Source organism: Diadema setosum, chromosome 10, assembly GCF_964275005.1.
Source record: "Diadema setosum chromosome 10, eeDiaSeto1, whole genome shotgun sequence".
Classification (NCBI taxonomy): Eukaryota; Metazoa; Echinodermata; class Echinoidea; order Diadematoida; family Diadematidae; genus Diadema; species Diadema setosum.
In genome coordinates, this window is record NC_092694.1 from 37,577,471 (window position 1) to 37,601,437 (window position 23,967).

A 23,967-nucleotide genomic window follows, 5' to 3' on the forward strand; every position below is an offset into this window, starting at 1 on the left:
AAGCAGTATGAATGGAATCTGACACCACACTTGCATCACATTTACATTGTGATACGAGTATAGAGAAGATTACTTGAATGATAACATTTAAATATGATAGATTAAGGAAAGCTCGGCATTATGCTCCGGGATATTAGTTTGTCATGGTACACAACATCTCTTCAAATGCAGTTGTTCCACTCTGGGGGTGCCACACTCCAAATTCTTTAATCACTTCTTTACTCTTAACCCGTTCTGCACAAGAACCCGGCGGCCTGCGTATTAAGTCTATGGGCACTTCCGACTTCAGTATGGAACGGGTTAAGATCTTTTTACAACTTCTGCTTTCTTCTAAAACCTGCTTGGATGATGAAGTTTTTGTGCTGGGACCACGAAATCTAATTTTTGGACCCCCACTGTACAATGTCTCTTCAAATAATCACTGCAGCTTGCATCAACTCTGGTTATCATACAGGCAGCTTTAGGTACATGTACCAAGAGATTAGACCCTGAGCTTCTGAAGTGTGGTAACTGCAGAAATGTTTGTGATAATAACCTGCATATGTCTTTATGAAATGGGGCACCAGAGAGAGAGAGTGAAAATCATCCTGAAAGCCCCTCTCACATTAAAGGGGAAGGCTAGTAACAGATCAGTGGGAATCAGTGGAAATGCTGGGAGATGATTGTTCCAATCCTTGTGGGATTCATTAAAGAGTTCATTGTATATCTATTGTTGTGTGAAAATGATTTGCTTCAGAATGGTCTCATATTCAAGTAATGTGCAGTTTAATGCTTCCAGGTTAGCGTCCCTGGTCAGTGACGGAGCATTAATCTGCACATTACTTGAATATGAGACCGTTCTGAAGCAAATCATTTTCACACAACAATAGATATACAATGAACTCTTGAATGAATCCCATAAGGATTGGAACAATCACCTCTCAGCATTTCCACTGATTCCCACTGATCAGTTACTAGCCTTCCCCTTTAACTTTTTTTTTTTCATTGCTTTTCATTTGGTTGAAGGACTTTAAATACAATGATCAGTTTTCTTGCCTATAGAAACTGATTAACCCACATCATGAGACATCTATTTCATCTTGAGAGCTGCAACCACTTCTGGGCTCTGGGTCTGCGGTTCCAGTCGCATTGCCCTTTAACTCTTGCCATGCCACCAGATTCTCAATGCTTCAGCTAGAGCTATGATGCCTGGTCTCTCGCGACATGGTTTACTATGTATGGGGCTAAAGGCAAGGAACTATAGGGAACTGACACTGCAGTTCTACGTGCTGTTTTAACCCAATCTATATTAAAAGCTACAACATTGACATTGTCAATGTTACTTTGCAATCCCGGTTTTGGGGTGTTTAATCCACCAAAAATATGTTCCAGAGGTGGAAGAACATCTCACATGGGTTGACAGCATAGTTTATTTGTACACATACTCAGCAACATAGGTGGCATTATGAGGGTTAAACTACAATGGCAAGCATATGCACATAAGTAGGAAAGGTGTGTTAAAGGATTAATGTGTCATAATCACAGGCTTCAACCACTCGAGGTGAAAGTGAAAATTAATCCGCGCAAGGCCACAAAAAGTATGGTTGAACTGTTCAGTGTTTTGTCGACACCTCACTCCCACTTACCTCTCGAAATCTCGTCAAACTTGAAAATGTTGAAATCCCACTGGCCGATGTTGTTCAGCATTTGCTGTGGGCAATGAGAAAGGGGAGAAACAAAAGGGAAAATGAAAGTTGATTCATTCATAGGGCAAAGAAAAAACAGTGATGGGGTGTGAAAAAGGACCATTTATGTTTTTTTTTTAATACCCTATGAAAACTGACAGAATGATATACAAGTACATGGAGTTTGATTTCTGCTTCTCGATTTATGCAGTCAGAACTATGTTGCAGTACTGCCGCTTCTTCACTTTGTACAGGGCTAATTGCAGGAGCGAATTCAGGAATTCCATAAAGGGGAGGTGCCTTTGTAGAATTAAAGGGGGTGGGGCACAAGCAACCCCCCATTTTTTCTTTCTTATTCCTTTTCTTTTAACCAAAAATAAAGAGGGGGCCGTGCCAAGTACACCCCCTCTGGATCCGCCACTGAATTGATAAGTTATCTTTACGAGTAGAAATGATACAAAAGGAGAAAAGAAAGAAGAAGCAAGAGGAAAAAAGCTGACCATGAGAAGGAGGTAAGAGAAGGAGGATGAAGAGGAGGAAGAGGATGCAAAAACTAATTGTAACCAACCCTGAGATGAATCTCTGTATAACAATCATGACACACTTCTCTTCATGATGCTTTCAATGATTTAAAGGGGTCATTCAAATTATGTACATAGAAACCATCTCATCACATTTTCGATGGTGTAAAGAGGGAGAAGGGGTTCGCATATATAACACAGATTTTCCAGACCCTCTCAAAATCTCAAACCCCTTCCGCTCTTGGCCCTGGTATCTGTGGAATGCTCACTGTGAAAGAGTCGAATCATTGTGGCAGCAATAGAAGCACGGAACAGGTGGAATTGGGGGTGATCTTGATGAGTGCAAGTCACACGCTTCACCACAAATGCCTTAAAAACCTCAGGTTGCACAAATTTGTTGCCCCAAAATATCCACTCCCCCTTTTTGGAAGGACTGTTTTGACGTTTCCCCACCAGACAGCAACAAGCTTCACCAAATGATGAGCACAACAACACTGTGCCATCACAGCATCAATGTCAAAGAATGCTGGAGGTTGCGAAAATTTTCACTGCAAAAATCATGTGATCCTCGCTCATTGAGAATCCAATCTCTCATCCACTCCATTGGCAGGTGGAACTGGACACCGATTCCTTCTCTTGTGGTAGGGTAACACCCATGTAAAGAAGGAACAAATTTGGGGTGAACACAAATGAGAATATGCTCTGGAAATCATGCTAAAATATATCACCTTGTGCATTCATTGATTCACCCCAGCCACCCCCACCCCCAGAAAAAAAGAGAAAAAAAGAGAGTCAACCTGCTTCTTCTCCTTCCCCTTTGGAAAAGACGTATGAAAATACTCAGGTCATGACATGAGTTTTGTTCATTCCCAACAGAATATCACTGCATCGCCCTAAATATTGCAATATATTATGTGGATGGGGAGGGAAGATTGGTAACGAACGTTAACCCGTTGAGGACGGACTGATTTTGCTACCACATGCATTTCCCATAGACACCTGCCAGAATATACTCGGAGCTAGACTTCAACGGGTTTAAAGAAAAGGTGAACAAGCAACAGCAGGGACATACTTGCGACTGCAACTCCTTGAAGAAAGACGCACTGGACCCGGGACCATCCATCATCACGACATTAATCTCAACTCGCATCAAAGAGTAACGCAAACTCCTCTCACGAAGTAAGTGGTTTCGCAGCGACCAGAAGATCTCGTTGGCTACAATTCTCCCTTGATGGCAGCTGTCTCGCATTACGTCCAGCACGTCCAAAGCGTCCAGATACGAGTGGACGCAAGAGGACCACTCTTGGACAACCACAGTCTCTGCCTTTTGGATCAATACTACCAGCATGTGAAGAGACCGAGCTCATTGCAAAGGAGAATATCATTTCTGTATGACCTCGTCCTGATTTCCAAACTTAGTCAAGCCTGAATTTAATGGGGAGGCTACTCTACTTTCTTTTCTTTCAATCGTTTAAGGACACACACTGGACATCGTAAAGTGTTTTTAGTGCCAGCATGTCCAACGGACACAATATCATTAAAAAAATGTCCTGTGTTTTCAATTCTTACTGGACTTTCAAATTTCTATCACAGTTTTCTTGGAAAGAGATGACTTTTGTTCATCCTTGTAACTCAATATGATGTCCAAGTGAGGAAAAGTACTGGTCAGACATTTCCAATAAGCGAGTTTCTTCCATGTCCATACATTTTCTTAGAGTGCTTAAAATGTTATATTGATGCCTGCAGATATTTGGGGAGAGGATCTTGAAGGATGAAATTAGAAAGACAGTTTACTTGAAGTTAAGTTATTTTATCTATTCTGAATGATATATTGTCCTTTCGACAGTCTGTGTACCGGGCTACCTACGTTGCATATCGTCGCTGGGGTGACAAGACCTCGTATCTCAAAAATGTCAAAAAATTTTTTTTTAGCTTAATGGTCAAATAATGGGTCAAGTGATGTCTTGGCCAAATCCTAACTGTCTTACTCCAAAAATGAAGCCACCATGACATGTCAAAGAGAAGGCTTTCCCATTCACTATAGTGCTTTGGCCGCCATGTTTTTTCGCTCTCCTGAACATTTGACAATTTTGAGATACGAGGTTTTGTCACCCCAGCGACGATATGCCAATGGCTTAAAGGCATAATTTACCATTTGCAGATGAAACAAAAACCCAGCATTAGTGCTTTAAAATACTTCTAAAATGTGAGTTAGGGATAGAAACAATCACTATAAAAATTTGAATCCATATAATCTATGTTAAGTGTTTTGAAATACACAAAATGTGAACAATAGTTAAAATAAAAATGTTTCCAGGCTAAACCGTCTACAGTTATGGTTAAATGAGAAAAATACTGATATCTCCTTATATTTTAGATATTAACTAATCTAATTTGTAGAGGGAGACAAATTGAAGAAACTTACACCTGATTTTAGGCTTTATTGTGACAATTTCATATGGTAGGGTGTTTTGTGATACAACAGACCTACCCATATGCATCACATGTGACATCTTGAACATTTCTGAAATCACTGCTCCCAAAGGTAAACAGGACCTTTAAAGTAGGTGTCACATAATATACCACACCTAACTCTTACTATGCCTTCTTTGCTGATTGGCACATCCAAAGGAGGGTCTTCTCTCCAGATTAACCCAGATATGTGGAAACTAAATTGTCAATGAATAGAGATTACTTAATCCCCTCAGTCCATATTGTGTCACTATGGCCTTTCTGTTGAACCGAGGCACATTGCTAAATCCGAGTGGATTTGCTAACATTACAACTAGGACCAAGTTTCGAAGGATCACGTGATCATATGAATCGATGCTGATGAATAAACATAGGAAGTTACAGCTAATTGTAAGAAACAGGGCAAAAAGGGTTAAATGTGTAACCAGATCAGCCTATAGAGTAAAGCTTCAATCAACCCGTTGAGGACAAGTCCCAAGTATACTCGGGCAGGTGTCTATGGGAAATGCGTGTTATAGCAAAATCAGCCCATCCTCAATGGGTTAAAGGGGCTTAATGTATATAGCCTCTCTTTCTTGAATAACCCGTTGAGGATGAGTCCAGAGTATACTCGGGCAAGCATCTATGGGAAATGAGTGTTGTAGCAAAATCAAACCATCCTCAATGGGTTTTGAATAGTCTGCATGGTCATTCACCAAGCTACAAATGTATGTTGCGTAATCGGTAACCAGCACTTTCACAGAGAATCCTCTATGGAGAGTAGGGGTAGTATGAAGTACAGGTGACCGTCGAAGATAAAAACACCATGACCCTCAGACCAGTATCGAACTACAAAGTGTACATGTTTATGTCTGCATTGTAAACAATCACTTTTATTGACTGCTTTTAGTAGTTGATCTGATCTGTACAGTTGTAAACAGAACTTTAGCGCCTCCTGCGTGTTACCAAGAATCTTTTACGAGCATTCTCATTCACAATGATGTCTCAAAACTAGTCATGAATTCCCTAATCTCACACTTTTTTTTTTGTTTTTGTTTACCATGTTGAAGACTAGTCATGAATATACCCGGGAAGGTGGAAAATAGGTGTTACTGTAAAAGTGGACCTTTTTGTGTGAGTAATTTTTTGCACTCGGCTTGTAAGATGAGTTCCGTGTGTTTTTTATTCCGTGGAATCAAGACATGAACTTCTTAAACATATAGCAAAAAAGAAGAAAATATTTGCATGCTTTCATTTTTGTGCTAGTTTCTGGTTGCATGAAATGTGTGAAAATTTCAACGCCACAAAAATTTCCACTTTTACAATATAGCCAAATCAGCTCAGCCCTTTCTCAACAAGTTCAACTTCCATTAGACTGCATTCTGTGATTAGCTCAAAGTTGAACACAGATGGCAATACTAATGAAAATGTAAGCAGACGAGATTCACCCCCCCCCCCCTTCAGTACTTTCTGATAGTGTAACTGTCATTCAATGGGACAGCCTCATGCCTACAGGTTTTCCGGTTTTAAATCGCCACTGAAACATCTCAGAAATTTGCGCATGTTGTCCAGTTCTGCTCGACCTCTGCTGGTAAGGTGGTGCAAACAGAAGAGAAGAGAAAACATTGGTCTCTGTGCCCATCTTCATTAGATATGGACTTACTCATCACGGCTGGATCAAATTCCAGACTACATGAGACGGGTCTAGGGCAACTACCCCCTGGGCAATTACCCCGGACCCTTCCCCTGGCCCTAACCCCAATCCTAATCCTAATCCTGAACCTAATTCTAACCCCAACCCAAACTCTAACCCTAAAACCCAACCCTAACCCTTATCTTTAACCTTACCACTAACCAGTAATTAGCCGGAGGGTAATTGCCCGATACGCATGCAACGTACTGAAAGATCTTTGTTTTGTTTTTTAATACAAGAAGAATCTCTTTCAGACTTGAATGCTTGGAAGACATACTTCATTGAAATATCAGCAGAAGAGAAATGTGGCTGATTGGCTGAATGTAAAACAAAAATTTGAAATAAATTAAGTCTTCTATAAAACTGAGATATAAAGAGAGCTACCTAGTGTTCGAAAGTGTCTCCAAAAGGTTTGCGTTGAATGTAATGTTTGGTAGCATCTACAGAAACGATTCACACATTAAACCATGACACAATGAATGAATATTCATGATTGTTTCTTTAATCTTAAATGATGAAAATGCTGTAAAAAGGTATTGCAGTAACAGTGGCAAAGTACCCAAAAAATTTCTTGCAGGATTATTAATAACTTTTCCTCTCATTATATCTTTATTCACCTCATAGAAAGCTACAATATCAAAAGTGTAGGAAAACATAAAAATAAAATACATTTATGGCAACACGCACACACATACAAATACATTATATATTACTCTTATAAATGCAGCAGTCATAAACAATAAATGTAAAAAAAATACACAACTTTATAATAAAAAAAAATATATGCCATGGATTCTATCATATGGGTATGGAGGCAGCATGCACTATAATTACAACTCTCAAAGAAATACTAAGAAGCTACATACAGTATGTATATATTGCAAGCATAAAACACTGTGTACTTTTATAACTTTCTTCTCAGCCCACTGCAGGTCAAATTTGTGGTACTCTGTGGAGCTTTATTGCACTGATATTTTCAAGAGCGGGAAAACATGCAATAACCTGCTCACAGGTGGAATTCGATTTTACCAATTTTACAAACTTACAAACCAATTGCTAGTGGATTTTGTAGCCGCCGAATTCATATTAAATCCAGCCACCAACTTCTATTCATAACAAAAGGATGCGAGCATTCCCCATCTCCACAGCTGTCCGGCCGTTGACCCTACTGAACCCTCCCCCACATTGACCGACATATCGTCTCATGAACTAGTTCGGATACATACTAAGTTCTCCTCTCTTCTTTCCCCCTCTAAGCATACACCCCCACCCCCCCCCCCCCCCAATCCAAATCCACAATGTAAATGTCAATGACTTCTTTGTAGTTAAATAGAATGGGAGACATAAAACAATATCACTTTGCTGGACATTGGCACATTTACCTTTACCTGATCTACTTCTCAAGGCATTTCACAATAACAGATCTTTTTTTCCGATAGTATATATGTGTAAAGGTTATCTTTCTTTCTTTTTTTCTCTCTCTCTCTCTATCTGTATAATAAACAATAGATATGAGATACAGCGGATATATGGACACAGTGCTATGATATAAGAGGCCAGTTGAAGATATTACACCACCATTTTGATCTATCCAACAGAAGCGAGCAAAACTGCGCTGTGATGCAAGCGATGAATAACTAAGAATTAGTCGTCTTGACTCTCAGAAAAAAAAAATCATATTGAGTTAAGCATGCTAACTTGCTTTGAAAGTCTACTAATGCAACTAAATGGCCCCTCTCTCTACCCCCCCCCCCACACACACAATTATGAACACATTGGTTTCCATAACAACCTTTCTATTTCTCCCCCTCCCCTCTCAGTTGTACTTGCCCTTAACCTTTGACCTCGAAGGAAATAATGCTGACTCAAATCACATTGTCACTTCTTAGTCAATGAACGAGATAGGTGTGCTATAACTACAAAGCTTTTATGCGCCATGTGCCTAGAAGGTTTACACATCAAAAGTCTGCATTTCTTGCAACACAACTTGGTAGCTGGTATAAACTGTCATTTCTCCTCGATCAAAGACAATTATGTTTGTACTGTCCTCCACAAAAAAAGACCACCTAACTCTAATGCTGGTTCTTCAGTTTGTTGGGCTGACATACAGTATGATCTAACCATGTCTACAATCAGATTACCTCTCATAAACAATTACTGTTGCGCTACTCCTCAGATTGGCAATGGCGATTTCCGGCTGACTAGCCTCTAGCACCAGTCTGGAGTTTGAATTTCCCAAGTGACAGTATAGCCTGCAGGACCTGTCTGGTGTTTGCATTTCTAAAGTTGAATTATATGATATGTTTGTCAACAGTAAGGGCACAATTCCAACGAACAGTAATTTAGTTTGGCACAATCAACCCAAAAGGCTACATTTCAAATCAGTAGAGCAATGTTTTCAGAAGGATCACAGTGTTTCATAGGTGGTCTTTACTATGACATCTTTGGAAATATTATACCTTTTATGTCTGAATCTCCAGTGGCTGTCCCCCTCCCCTCCCCTCCCCTCCCCCATTCCAGAAATCTACTGACCAACCTGTGGCTGTCCTCGTGGGTACAAGTGTGTGCCTGTGTGTGTGTGTGGGGGGGGGGGGGGAGGGGCAGGTGGGGGCTGTAATTATATGTGCCACTTTCACTGATGCATATAATAATGATTATGGTCTGCAAAGTGAAGTACACAATGAATTCCATCAAATGCAAAATATACAACTTCCTTGAGTGGGTAAAGATTGACATTGCAAGCGATCTTTAATATGGTAAGAGGTTAAGATAACTATCAAATTACAAGGTTTCCGACCTATCATAATACAAGGTTTTCACAACACACACACACACACACACACACACACAAATGATATTTTTACAGTAAATTTCAAATATGTTCCCCCGATTTAAAACAAAACTGGCAGCTTTATAGTCATAACCTCTGAAAAAACAACGGTTCAGTCATCAGATGCACCTGTGTTATAGTCACACATTCTGAAATACTCAAGATTCCACTTCTGTGCCTATTTCCTTGTTCTGTAGTGATCAATTAAAATCTACAAGTGGATTGAGTCACACTTTAACACTTTAAGTCTAGTCTCCCCCCCCCCCCCCCCCACTTTCCTCCCCCATTTCCTGGTAACGGTATTGAATTACAATAAGCAACCACTGACAGTTTGGTATTATAGCTACTCAGGCTGGTTATATCAACAGAGTTAATGTAAGTATCGGTATGAAAGTGCAGTGAGAGTGTATGCCCTCCATTAGCCTTGGTTCCAGACACTGCCATTATAAACCTCAAGAGGAAGATTGCTGACAACGATGGGAAACCATTACTTACAAGTAGTGGTATTTGCACATTTTTACCCCCCCCCCCCCCTTTCCCCCACACCCTCTTCCAGAAGGCATGACAGTCATATCACTGTGGAAGGTTGGGAGGTTTAGTGATATTGTACAATGCTACTAAGATTTTTAAGGCACTGTTCAGCCCATTGGAGACATGACAATTTTGCTACAACAAGCACTTCCCATAGACATTTGTCGAAGTATATTCAGGGTTCTTCCTCAACTGGTTAAAGCCCATTGAGGACAAGCTGATTTCTGCTACAACAAGCATTTCCCATAGGAACCTGCCCGAGTATTACTTGGGGACTAGTCTTCAATGTGTTAACAATCACATGGTTCAATCCCAGGACTGCCAAATTTGACTGGCTGAGCTAAATAATGATGTTCAAATGCCTTAAAAAAACAAACAACAACACTGACAACACTCAAGCATACAAAAATCTTTTGAAAATTCTGATGTCACTATCCAGAGATCAATGACCAAATATCACCACACCAAAAAAAAAAACAACAACAACAAACAATTGAATATTTTGATCCTGTTCTTCAAAGAAGTTTAGTTTGTTGTTGTTGTTGATGTTGTTTTGTTATGTTGTTGTTGTTGTTATTTTAAATTTAAGGCGTGTATTATTCAGTTATGAATATTTACATATATCTATATTCATTATGTTGTTTACACAGCATGTAGTCTCTTTTCAAGCTCATTTTTTCATTGCTTTATGTTAACAGAAAACCAAATACTCTGGTGGCATGTGGAACCATGCCATTCAGATTGTTAAAGCAGGAGACATTATTTAGCGGCACCTTTAAATAAGGACAAACGTCGCTTTAATAAGATTGGAAGTATCGCTTCCTCCTCATACACAATCTAAAAGCAATCATTAGTCTTCTTTTCAGACCTCATCTCATCATCTAACAAAGGGTAATGACAGGTGTATCTCCCTGTCTCCGGTTCATGATAATATTCATTGCATGTACTCTTTTAAGATTTGCTAACTGTGTTTGCCACAAGATCCAACCAATCTGATACAATACACAGTATTATCTCTCCTTACTTTCCACCATTTCAAAATTACAAAAAAAAAAGTTTGTTTGTTTCTTTGTGCATGTGTGTCTGTGTGTGTGTGTATGTGTGTGTGTGTGTGTCAATGACAAAGTATATTCAAAGAATGTGCCTAATTCTGAAAAATAAACCCCAACCATTAAGTTTTGAATTGACAAAAACATTCTATTGGCTATAATTTCTTATTCTTTCTTCAGATTAATCCTACGGTCACTGAATCTGAGTGTGCCACAGCAATATCTCTGTTTTAAAAAACAATTTCTCTTTCCAAGTACATGAGGTGATTTGAAAAATGATCTGCGATGCACAAATGTGTACCACTCTATTCAATGAATTTTTCACTTTAAAAAAAAAAACACAATAAAAACTGTAAATGTCAGATGGAGGCCTTAATTGAGAAACTTGTGTCAGCAGAAATGCATGCAAACAAATACAACTGTGTCACCTAGAAACAAAACATGAAAGATATTCACAATGACTTCCCATTGTGGTCATTGTCAATAATGTTCAATGTTACTGGAAGGAAAAGAAAAGTAGCTATTGAAATGAAGCTCTTCCTTTTGGAATTTTATGGCAGGAAATCTCGGTCCGTGGTTTCTTTTTTACCAACTTCCTATAGTTAACTGCTTTCCGACTGCAGAAAATGCTCGATAATTTCCTGTGTTTGGCTGTCGAACGTGAGAATTCATGATGCAAGCATCGGAAACCGCAAGCAGTTTTCAAGATGGTGGCGATCGCTGTTGAAAGGTCGTCCAGCCGTCTTGGAAGAAGACGTGACAACTCATCACGAGAACATGGAAAGAGAAACAATTTACGCAGAGGCGTGAGGATTCATTTGACTCGTGGTCAGAAATGACCTCGCTTCACTCACACAAGCCAACAATGATGACGTAGAATCTCAAATTTCGTCACAGACTCGTTCCCGAAAATTTCAATCCTTTTTTATCCTCCGCAGCGGTGAATATTACACTCTTTTGTTTTCTTTTTCTTTTCTTTTTTTTGCATCTAAGCTTCTCCCCACCGGCCAAAGACATTGAATCAAGGTGAGAAGCAAGACCGGTGGCTGTAAATCCTTTGATGACCAAATAAGACGGTGCAGACACACGAGAAATATCTGATTCCATGCACCCGAGCCTCGCGTAGACATTGTGACGTCAGCAGAGCAGAAGCCTTTATCATTTCTATCCCAACTGCAAAGATAACCATTACGGGATGAAAGCGCGAATGAAAACACAAAAACAAAAAGACAATATCACATGCCCAAGGGGAGGGAAAGAGAAAGAGAGAAAAAAAAGAACGAGGGAAGCTCATCAGGAGGGGGGGGGGGGGGGGGAGGGGGAACAAACACATGTATGTTTACTGAAGACTGGACAACTCTATCCCTACATCAAATTTTGAGCCCACAGTGTCTCCGGAGACACGGAATTCAATTCTGTATGAAGACATGAGACATTGCCTGGAAATGTGCATCGGCTTACAGTCACAAGCTTTGTTGCAATAACACCCAACTACTCGATGACATCACCAAAGTAACATTATTTTTTTTCCATGTTGTTCTGCTTCAAGAAATCGCCTTCTTTGATCGAACGAGTCAATTGCTATCTTTACCAAACGATTAATTGCACATTAACTGAATTGGAAAGGTTTTACCAAAATTGAACCTAAAGTAAGAATATTTAAGTTTCACATGTTTTGCTTCTTTTGTTTTGAACAGTGATAATGGTTACTGTAACATATGCAAATTAGCTACCTGGATGATATTATCACCCTTCAACAATTACACTGGTTTCTAAGCAGATATACTGTGAGAATTGTGTTTCTAGTAATTCATTAGCTACCTCAGGAATCCTCATACATGTAGGTAGGTTATTGCAGATCTTAGGCACAAGTCAATGGCAGACATAATATGCAAATTGATGAAGTGATGTCATCACTTTGCAAATGATGTCATCACCTCAATTTGCATATGTGATGGCTACTAATACCACTGTTAGAAGAAAATTTTCAAAACTTCAGAATTCACAACTTTCTCACTTTAGGTTTAACTTGAAGAAACTTCATCCAAATTCTCTTTAGTTCTATACTATCTATTAAAGTCAATGTAAAAAAAAAAAGGCATTGAGTTTCTCTCTCTTTGCCAGGGACTTTGGACAGTGTGTACAATACTATGGGGTTTTCTCAGCCAACCGGCACTCAATGCATATGAAAGGTTTACGGCACTCAATGCATATGAAGGGTTTAAGTTGGCGTGTATTCTCACCTGGGTCTGCCCGTGGTAAGCCGAGTCCATGAGTACTGTGGGGGGAGTGCGGTGATGGGCGTCGGCCAACTTGGGCGTGTCCCCGCCGCGGTTCTCCGTATCCGCCTTGGACTGCTTCGCCTGCGAAGCAGTGGTGATCGTCGGCGAGGGTGTGATGGCCACCACTGTCGGGGTCTGTAGACTTGTCCGCCGAATATTGTTGCTGGCAAAAACTGTTTTGAGAGACAAAACAAATACACATCAGAAAATCATATCTTTCACCAAGAGTACTCTGGAAAATTGAAAGTGTGAAAATTAAAACAAGGTATCACAGCCCTGTAATTTAATCTCAATGAAATGAAGCATCCCAAGTAATAAGAAATTTCCAATATGCACTAAAGATCCTACAACATTTAAACACGCCTGGCATGCTTGCAATATAATACCAAAAATCCCACAGGAGTGCTGAGGGTTTAAAATAAAAACAAATCTGACCTTTCTTCCCTAGACTTTGATTGAGATATATCTCATCTCTGCAGATCACAAGACTGGCTGCTTATGTCGCAGAAGACAATGATGGCGTGAGACAAAAACTTGTTTTTCTTGTCACACAAAAAAACCAAACATGCAGATGTGTGTGATTACTTTTTCGAGCGATTAAATTTCTCAGCTTGAATGTTCAAGAAGAGATAAACAGAAGGAATGATAAAGCACTCTACCCACAAACTGGTAACTACTCAGACGTCATGAAGATAGCCCGAAATCACTGAAAAGAAAGAAAATAAAAGAAGGGGGGGGGGGCACAATGCCCCAAGACCCTGATAAGAACAAGTTTGTCCAGGGCATACATAGATCTGGATTCGTAACCTTTCCTTGAACCACTGAGAAGCTTGAGGTTAAGAAATAAATAAAATGGTTCAAAAACAAGAACAAAAAAACATCTAGACTAGGAGACTGAAATCGTTGCAGTTGCACTAGTACAGTATTGAGTATTTGCCATAATTCCAGTCATGCACAAGGCCCAGATTTAAAGGATTGGTTCCCTGGGTCTACAACTAACCCTAACCCTCCCCTCTCTTCCCCCCTCCCCCTGTAGGGCCTATCCCCCTCCCCATGTCCCTTCCCTGTCCCCAAGCACTCCACACAGTGGGAGAACAAAGAACTTACATAGAACTCGGCTAGATACAAACCAGACCAATGTTCTGTGCCAGGAATTCCACCTCAAGGGAATATCCAATGTATGAACAATCACAAACAATTTGCAAAAAAATGGATTTTCAAACAAAAAAAGGTTTCTTTCACAGAGTAAAAACTATAATATTACAGACCACCAACATCGACTAAAAACTTAAATTGCCTGACATGCAGTGGCAACATCAAGTTTCACATTCCACTAGAGGTCGTGCTGCAAGCTCAAACATTTCTTCGTCGGCTCTAGACGACCGTAGTGGAAGATGCCTGGGAATTCAAAGTGAATGCTGGCAATACCTCCAATGCATACTAAACACACACACCAACACACATACACACACATACATCCTGATACACAGAAAAACAGACATACAGACACACACACACAAGAAAATATCAACGGACCAAAAAGGCACTTGATAATTGACTTATATGTGCGGCACACAAAAATGACCCATATGTTTCTGTTTTGCTGGGTTTTCACTATTTTCTTTCCTTCGTAATTCCTCCCCTACACCCTCCCCACCCCCCTTCCCCCCCCCCCCCCTCCATCATATTCTGGGAATTTGATGAGCGTGAGCAGCTAGCTGGGGGCATACACATACGACGATGACGGGATATATCGTTTTGGCCGTCTGAGGGATCATAGCTTTCCAGGCCTGCAGGAAGTGTAAAGGCTGGGGAAAGCACAGTACTGGGATGATGACACAAGATCCTGGTTGACATTGAAATTGAGAACAGTCTGGAAGAGGAATTTAAAGGGAAAACACAGCAGGGGGAAAGACTTTTGATAGTGAAGTATTTAAAGGCACTGGGAACCTCTACAGATGATTAAAAAATGAAATACTACTGATGCACAGTATGAAAATTGAAGAACCCCAACCCCTCAAAAAATATGTATATCTATGTATAGGCCCTATATGTATTTTTAAAGGCAGGAATTCTATTTCTTTTCATTAATGGAAAAGTACACATACTATAGCATGCTAACTATAAACTATAAACCGTGTTTTCTCATTTTAAAACCCTATTTTCTTCATTTTGCAGGAAAACAAATATTGTAATAAAGTCATAATAATTGCTAGCAACTTTGCAAAAGTAACAGTTAAGTTAAAAAAAAATAAAATAAGAGAGAGAAAACTAGAATATGACACAAAATTTGATGTAGGATATGAAAGATATGACTCATTTGGAAGGTGGTTAAATCATTTGATACAGTGTATGCACCAGAATATATCTTTGTAACTAGTATAAATGACAAATACCTCTTTGGCAAAGTTGTGTTTGCATGCTTTGCAAGCACTAAATGGCCAACAGGGGACTGTACTGGAATCTTCAGAGAGAGTCTGACTTTTTTTGTCCCGAACACAAATGAGAACTATTTCATCTCTGATGAAGCTCAGGTGAAACATGGAGCAAAATGACTCTTCAGTAATACCATGAATATGCATAATACTACTTCTTAGGCCTACACATTGTTCTTTTTTTGGGGGGGTCCTATTCATATCCCTTTGAGCATTAACCCATTGAGGATGGTTTGGATTTTGCTACAACACGCATTTACCATAGACACCTGCCCGAGTATACTCGGGACTCGTCCTCAACGGGTTAAAGGAACTGAACTCACTGGCTTTGTCTTTTTAAAAGACCTGACTTGGACATATTCAAGAATTTCCATAATGAAATATGTACTCTATACAGTTTCATCACTGATCTCAATGCAAGTACACAAACATTGGTAAAATCTCAACTAGAGTCGACCCATTACCGATGAGCGTATGCTTCAATGCGCACATTCCCTGACTGGTGCTATTCGTAGTTATCGAACGTAACCCCTTGGACAGCAAGTGAATCGCGACACCAATGAATTCCCGCAGTACCACTACCAGCTCTTTAACCCATTGAGGACGAGCCTCAAGTATACTCAGGCAGGGGTCTGTGGGAAATGCGTGTTGTAGCAAAATCAGTCCATCCTCAATGGGTTAAAAATGAACAAACTAAGTTTCTGATCAAGCAACTGTGAGTCGAAGACCCTTGTCAAAGATGGCCATGCTCTACAACACCCAACATAAGGTTAAGCTTTTGATCAAGCAATTGTGAGCCAAAGAAGACCCTAACTTGTCAAAGATGGCCATGCTGTACAACACCCAACATAAGGCCTACAGTTTCCCCCTTTCTGACTCGATTATTGTGCTTGCCCAGATGCTGTTCTCGCATTCCAGAAAGATATTCCTTTTTCCTGTATCGTATGAACTATCAGTTTGTCCACACGCGCCATCCCCAGGCCAACCGTTTTCCGTTCCCTTCCAATCAACAGACGCATCTCCTTTTCTCCCTCCCCAGACTCTCTGGCTCAGTTTAACCAAAGCCGTCTGGATTAGCTTTCCATGTCAACCTTGAACAAGATTGCCAGTCTAGGAACTCATAAGTACACTCCCTGACCCCTGTCTCAAAATTAAGAATAAGAAAAAATAAGAGAACATGGAAAAATGCTTTAAAAAAAAAAGACAACAATGAGGAAGAATAAAGGAGAAGATGAAGAAGATGAAGAGGAGTTGAATAGGAAGAAAGGAAATGCCAGCTCCGATCGTCTTTCTACGAGGGTTCCTGTTTGAAACTGAGAGAAATTAGTTAAAGTCATTAAAAAAAATGACCCTCAGATGAACTGTCTCATTCCAGAATAATGTGATTGTCATGGGTTCATAGCTATGGAAGAGATTTGGGGATGAAAGGCTTTGCAGATTATACCACAGCATTTAGCTCACCTCATATATTCCCCCACATGTAGATTTATGTAAATGGAACAGCATTATTGTTCAAAACATGACTTACACTTGTAAGTCTTCTACAGAATATCTTTTTTTTTCTGTATACTTACTACTATCCATATCCAATTGTTATAAGCTTTAAGTGTAGAAAAAGATACCAACACAAATATGAAGATCAAGAGAAGATATTATATACTCTTCTCATTATTACTATTACTACTACTACTACTACTACTGCTACTACTACTACTACAACTACTACTGCTGTTGCTGCTGCTGCTGCTACTACTACTACTACTACTACTACTACTACTACTACCAACTACAAGTGTACTACTCCTATCATTGTGTATTATTATTATTATAAAATATCATTATTATTGCTATTATTATCATCATTATGACTCCTTGAAAACTATTTGATTGCCATATTGAATCACAAGGCAATGACCAATTTTCTACCAGATTCCCCAATCCTCCATGTGCTTTTAACATGGTCAACCACATCCCAATAGGCAATGGGATATAATGGCAAGGGGGCAAATTTGCTGGAGCGGAACACATCTAGAAATCGATTCTTAAAGGTCAGCAGGGTTGAGGATAAACCCACACATCTTTTCTCTCTCCTAAAGAGTCAGAAAGAGAAGAGAGAGAGAAAGAGGAATCACAAAATCAAGTTGCTTGAAAGGTCAGCCAGCCAAAATGTTTACGTTTCTAACCGTGCATCACAAAAACCTACAAAAAAAAAAAGTCACAATGTTGACGAATCCAGTAGGCCTGAAAACAAGTTGTTTTGGTCAACAAGGTCGATTTGGGGTTATGGGTAATTGCTCAGAGTGTAATCCTACTGTCTGAACCTGCTGATCTGAAGCATGAAGCCATACACGAGCGAGGCTGTTTGCAGACTGTTTTCATATATGTCCACCTTACATTGCATTTTTCCATTTCCTCTCAATAAGCGTGGGGAGATGTGCGTAAAAATCTCGAAAAGCACTTCCTTTTTAGCATTCATCATGAGTAGAAAGTGGTTTTTAAATGAGTATGTAAAGTTTAAGGTTGATCTGATAAATCACTTCACAGTATTCTTTGAGGGGTTTTTAATCTGCCTCTCACTCTTTCTGTTTCTTTTGCTTTCTTTGGCATGTGTTTCAGAAAGATTGGGTCAGTGCATTTCAAAGCAAAACATATCAATATCAATATTTTCAAGGTGTTGGCTGTCCTTCTGTAAGGAACATCAAGTTTGAATTTACTACTATGCCTTACAGCTTATCAATATATGATGACATAAATGGTATCCCGGGGTACCAAATAAAAATCAGCCATTTTGTTGAATTATTTATTTTTTTAAAAAGGTTGTACCCTGGGTGCCAAAAAGAGGAAATTATTTTGGTGCTGGAGCTAGCGCGCGCTAGCCACTGCACTGCACTACACTAAAGCACACGCTAGTGGTATCGCAGCTTTCATGCACGCATAGTATAACATGCAGTGGCATGGGAAGGACTATGTACACGCACACAGTGCATGCATTTTTCTCTGACTGTTCTCGAATGGACGTGAGGTGGCGCTACACAACGCGGTAATCCGGGGTACTACGGTACCCCGGGGTAACGCATGGTGCATCATATTCTCATTCAAAATCTTAACTTAACTCAAAAGTTATGTTTGCTGGCTCTCTGATTCAAGGCAACAATTAATGATTTCAAGGTTTATCAAGAAGAAAAGAGAGAAGAAATGTTTTTGTTTGTTTGTTTGTTTGTTTTTGTGTTGTTTTTTTCTTTTTTCTTTTTTTTTTTTTTGGGGGGGGGGGGGGACGACACCAGCCCAAAATTCCACTGAATAATAGTAAACAAAAAACTACTAAAGGTCACTCATGGTAATGCTGCAGTCAAAGACGATAAATATTTTGACAGATGGGAGAAAATTCAATCAATGATATATATAAACTTGAGAAGAAAAATTTGCTTCGTGATGATGCAAATTGCGAGCTAGCATTCTCCTGATCTTGCATGTGGTAGTGACACGATGTTTGCATGGGGAATGATGACTTCACGGACTCATGCTTTAAATATATTGGTCTACCAAAGTAGAGAGAGGCGTGATCAACTGGGGCAGCTGCAACGGGGGTGACACAATGTAAACTTGCCCCCACAGCTGCTAGGCACTATTGCAATGACAACGCGAAACTGACGAAAAGTCACACGATCGGGAATAGAACGGAAATAGTTGAATGTACTTCCCACAAAACAAGGTGACTTAGGTACCTCAAGCTTGTAAGTTAACTATACTTTACCTAGAGGAAGGACAATTTGCAAGGGAAGCTTTCAAACTTATCTGTGCCAAGTAATTCCATTCATATCAATGAAATTCTGGCCATACTTCGTCTAAAAGTGGCACATTTTGGTGTAACAATCGCACCTGTTCGGTACTCTTACAGTTTTAGATCCACATACCCTGGTTAAGTGTTATGCAACAAGGAAGTAATTCCATGGGTTCATCCTCGACCCATTGCTCACTTAAGTTTCTCTGTTTGCTGTGAGACATATCTTGTTCGTTACGAGTTGGAAGGCAAGAAGGTGCTAACTCCTTCACTTAATTGACAAGCAAGAACAACCTCTTGATTCCAACCTGCTACAATCTGCATAAAGCTACATTATGACTTCAAACTAAACATTCTTCTTGATTCAATTCCTCAGACTGTATGAGAGTAATTTTCTGCTATTTCATTTATCAAACTCATATGGTTATAAAGTTAGCAGTTTATAAATGAAGTTCTTTTTTTATCAGGCTTGACCAAATAGAATTAATTAGCATTTCTAAAAAGTTACTTATACTGACAGTCAAGAACATGAAGTCAAACTTTCACATGGCTCACTTCTGCAACTCAAGGGTGTATGACTAGGGTGTATACCCAAATATATTCACTCAACACAAACACACAAAAATACAAATGCAAACACAAACACAAACACAAACACACTCACACAAATACAAACACACACAAATGAACACATATACATATAAAAATACACATACATACACACATACACACATACACATACACATACACATATGCATACACATACACACACATACAAACACAAAACTCAAAACACAAAACACAAAACACAAAACACAAAACACAAAACACAAAACACAAACACAAACACAAACACAAACTCAAACACAAATAATAGTATTTGAGTTGAAACTTACTTTGAGGTGCCTTGCATTCATTTTCGGGGACGGAGCCACGGCGGACGGGGAGGGGATCCGTCGTCATCAGCTTCCCGCGAACTATCACATCCCCTGCACGGCGAGAGAAAGGGAAAGAGGAGAAAAAGAATGCCAAATCAATACTGCAATGTGGTGCATTCATTATTGCCTGCATTTAATCAACCATTGTTCATGTCAGCATTACAAAAGAAATGACAATACGAAGCGCAATTCAAATCTTTGCACTCAACTTTCCCTGGAGTCACTTTTCAATTCAAAAAGACTTACATTAAGCACCAAAGTGATGATATCACAGTCTTTTGTTATAGATTGGTTTGGAACCAGGTGCGCGCATAAGTGCTCGGGACAGGTGAGGTTGTCTAGAACCAGTTTCCATGGTGATGAATGGTTATGACATCACAATTTGGTACTCTACTGGTCAAACGGGATCTCTCCATCATCAGTACAAATGTGCCACCACAGTGAGCAAGTAAAGTTATCACTGCTAGTTCCATGGAAAAACAAACATACAAACATTCAACAAATAAACAGACACAATATAAGAAAACAGCAATTGGGCAGAGATAACCTATGCAGTATTCAAAACTGCTCAATCTTTCAGAATGTAATGGCATAATATTATTTTTCAAAGAAGTTAACTGTTATGAATGAGAACTGATAATACTTCACAATAACCTTCATCCCTTCTTCCCCCCCCCCCCAAAAAAAAAAAATGTATTCAGCGTAGACTTTTGGGTTGTCATGACAACCAGGAGTTCCACATCTGCAGTTGGTGCCTGGATGATGATGTGTCAGTTTCATGCTGCAAGCTCTGTACATGCTACGCGTCTCACATGATTTTCTCTCATAACATTTTAAAGGCAAAACATAATTCTCAGAAGGGTGTCAAATTCATCTTCTACCATTCAGAATTTGCTTGCAATACATCCAAAGTGTCTATGAAGACACTTGTCTGGCTGACGCGATTTGCCGGAATAAACAGTTGTTTTGGAGTATTTTCAGAACAAAAGTGTAAAATAATGAAAGTCGGTGTGCCCAACTTTTAGGTAGAATGTTATGTGATGACTGCTCATGCCTGAGTGATCGTATTTTCATACAAGGTGCTTGTGATTCAGTCTAAACTGGTAGATTGGGGGGATACTGCTGTGGCCCAATTTGTTGATTATCCATTATCTATCATTAAAAAAATTACGTAGCAACCAAAGTTACATATGCTCTGAGACTGTACATGTGGTACTTCTGGCGAACCCTTTCTGGCTAATTATTTTTTGAATTTTGCTTGTTACCAAACTGAAATGGTGCTATCACAACATTACCTCACACAATTTCCTTTGCATGGACATCCCTTTTAGAGCACAGGGCTGATTTGACAAGTTTCTGCAGGCACATGGAAATGATGTTTTTGCCTTTAAAAAGGGGTGGGGGTGGGGGGGGGGTAAACTGAGTGAAAAAGGAGGTCAAAGATGACAGGAAGCTAGATTAATGCAAGGAGAGGAAACAATAGATTTGAACAGGTACACCATGTACCACCCTGTCTATGAAACCTCACTAACAGTTTCCTGTATAGCATTTGCTAGGGTGACTTACCTGGGGGCTCATTAATGTACACGACAAGAAATGAGAAGACTTATTTTTATATCGGAACGGTGGGGGGGGGGGGGGAGCTTACAGCTTTATAAATGAAAACCAATCTCACACGATTCACGATTAAAGATACTGTTTATCAATGTGGTGGTTTTGATTTGAAATTGTTCAACTTTGATGCTGGAAGAAGTGTACATGATAAGTTTGTTTTTTACTTTCTTTTTCTCGTCACAGCTCAAAACTTCGACTATTAACTCTTTATGTGCCATGGTGGAAACCCCCTGTGTGCCACGTTATTCTGAGACACGAAGGTAGTCATGCTTTGAGAAAGAAACCTCTTTTTCCAATTTGTATAACTTCTTCAAATTTCTGTTAAGCTGGATAAAATAGTGAGCAAAGTTAAAGAGGAATGCCATACTTTGCTTCCATATACAATGTATGACAATTCTATTTTCAATTTTTCTTTTGAATTACCAGACTACATTACTGTAAAGACATGACTGTTGCACATACAATAGTGAAAGAAACTTAGAATGTACACACAAATTTAGCTTGGAGCACCGCTTGATAGTCAATCACCACATAGAATGCAAGCCGTATGTGAGAGGAACAAAAGCGCGAGAAACGCTTTGACTGTACCACGAGATTAGCGATTTATCGATCCGTTTTGGCGGCTTTGTTTGTTGAGCAGAATATGCGAAGTTGGCACGCCGTCGACTGAGTTGGACGTGCGAACGTGGCACATAAAGAGTTAAAAGGAAGCCAGTTTTTTGCTGTTTAACTACAATACAACACTACGGTGGATTGATTTTAAACTTGCTGAACTCTGCTGATGACAAAATAAAGATGTTCAAATGCATGAAGGAAAGCTGCTTCTGACACAGGTGTGGACAATTATGCTCTGACCCATAACACATTAAGCAAATATTACCGTGCTATTAAATCACAAAGTGGACAGTTGATTTGAACATTACCATCTATGCGACATATACATGGGGGGGGGGGGCAGAGAGGGGTGAAAGAAAAGGAGGGAAGGGGGCGGGAGTGCATGAGAGGGGAAGGGGTAGGGGTGGAGATGGAAAAGGGTAGAGTTGGAGAAGAATGAGGGGGAGGGGTGGGGAGTGGTATGAAGGGAAAGTGGTAGGGACAGTCAGGCACAGGCGCAGAAAACTGCGCCTGTCGAAAAGCGCCGATTTCTGCTATCATGAATATTATAATAACAATACCCATCATGCCACGCGATGCTCGTAGTGTAAAAGGCATGGAGAAAATTTAGGTGATGAAGACACCTAATCGATATTAATTTCGTACGAAAATTCTAACCTTGACACTTTTCTGATATTTCCTCTGCAGTAAGCCAAATACCTAATCTTGCATAATAATCATTTCTAGGGGAATAAAACCTTGACATCTGGCGTAATTCTGGTCGGAATACATAATTAGGTAAATGTTTTTTGAATGACCACCGGTTTGCCCTCTTTTTAGCCTTGTGCAACAGGTGTTGGCTAGTGTAACAGAAATGTACTCCTTCCTATCAGACCTTCCTCTCTCCCTTCTCCTCTCTCTTCTCCTCTCGTGGCTTCTTTCCCTTTCTCTCCCCCAGCACAGCCACCTTCCATCTCTCAACGCATCATCTCTTTCCCCCTCTCTCTTCTCTGTGGTACTCTCCCCGGCAGGTTGGGTTCTTATCTCTGTTGAGTAAACATAGGGCAGCAGTTTAAAACAAGGAAAGTGTTGTGAAAGTGCGGCCAGGCTCTCTGTGGGGCCTACCTCGTATACCTCCCTGGTCTTGAACTGACCATTGGCAAAGCACAGAGGCAGGGGCTATGTGATAGGTATTGCAGTTTTAGATTAAATTCCAGAGAGACAGAGTTATACAAGAGAGCACATATAGTTAAACATGAGTTATCAGAGTTAATTGCAGATGATTCTGCAAAGGAAGCAGAACAGCATAACATCGTAACAGCAAGGTAATCCCAATGACTTCTACTTCATTCTCAATCTCACTAGCCTATTTCTTGATTAATTTTATAAATGAGCTATGGTCAGTGTGGAGAGACTTATACAGCGCATGGTGTTTGTTGGCGAGAGCGTGTGGCTCTGGATGTGCCTGATGCATGCTGTATTTCGATATAATTATGGTGATACAGTGCAGTATACACATACATACTATCGTGTTTTGGCAATTTGTCTTGCATACAGTACTTAGTGCACTGCAAATCAGTAAAA

At 39.8% G+C, this 23,967-nt stretch overlaps 1 protein-coding gene across 1 annotated transcript in view; it reads right to left on the bottom strand.

Moving 5' to 3' along the window:
* The window catches only part of LOC140234027 (uncharacterized), a 317,781-nt gene that overhangs the window by 35,314 nt on the left and 258,500 nt on the right, over nt 1-23,967 (bottom strand). The window contains exons 3-5 of the mRNA XM_072314107.1: nt 20,134-20,226; nt 12,983-13,194; nt 1,626-1,689 (exon numbers count right to left, since the gene is read on the bottom strand). Coding sequence (XP_072170208.1) covers nt 1,626-1,689; nt 12,983-13,194; nt 20,134-20,226 — 369 coding nt within the window. The remainder of the gene's footprint in view (nt 1-1,625; nt 1,690-12,982; nt 13,195-20,133; nt 20,227-23,967) is intronic.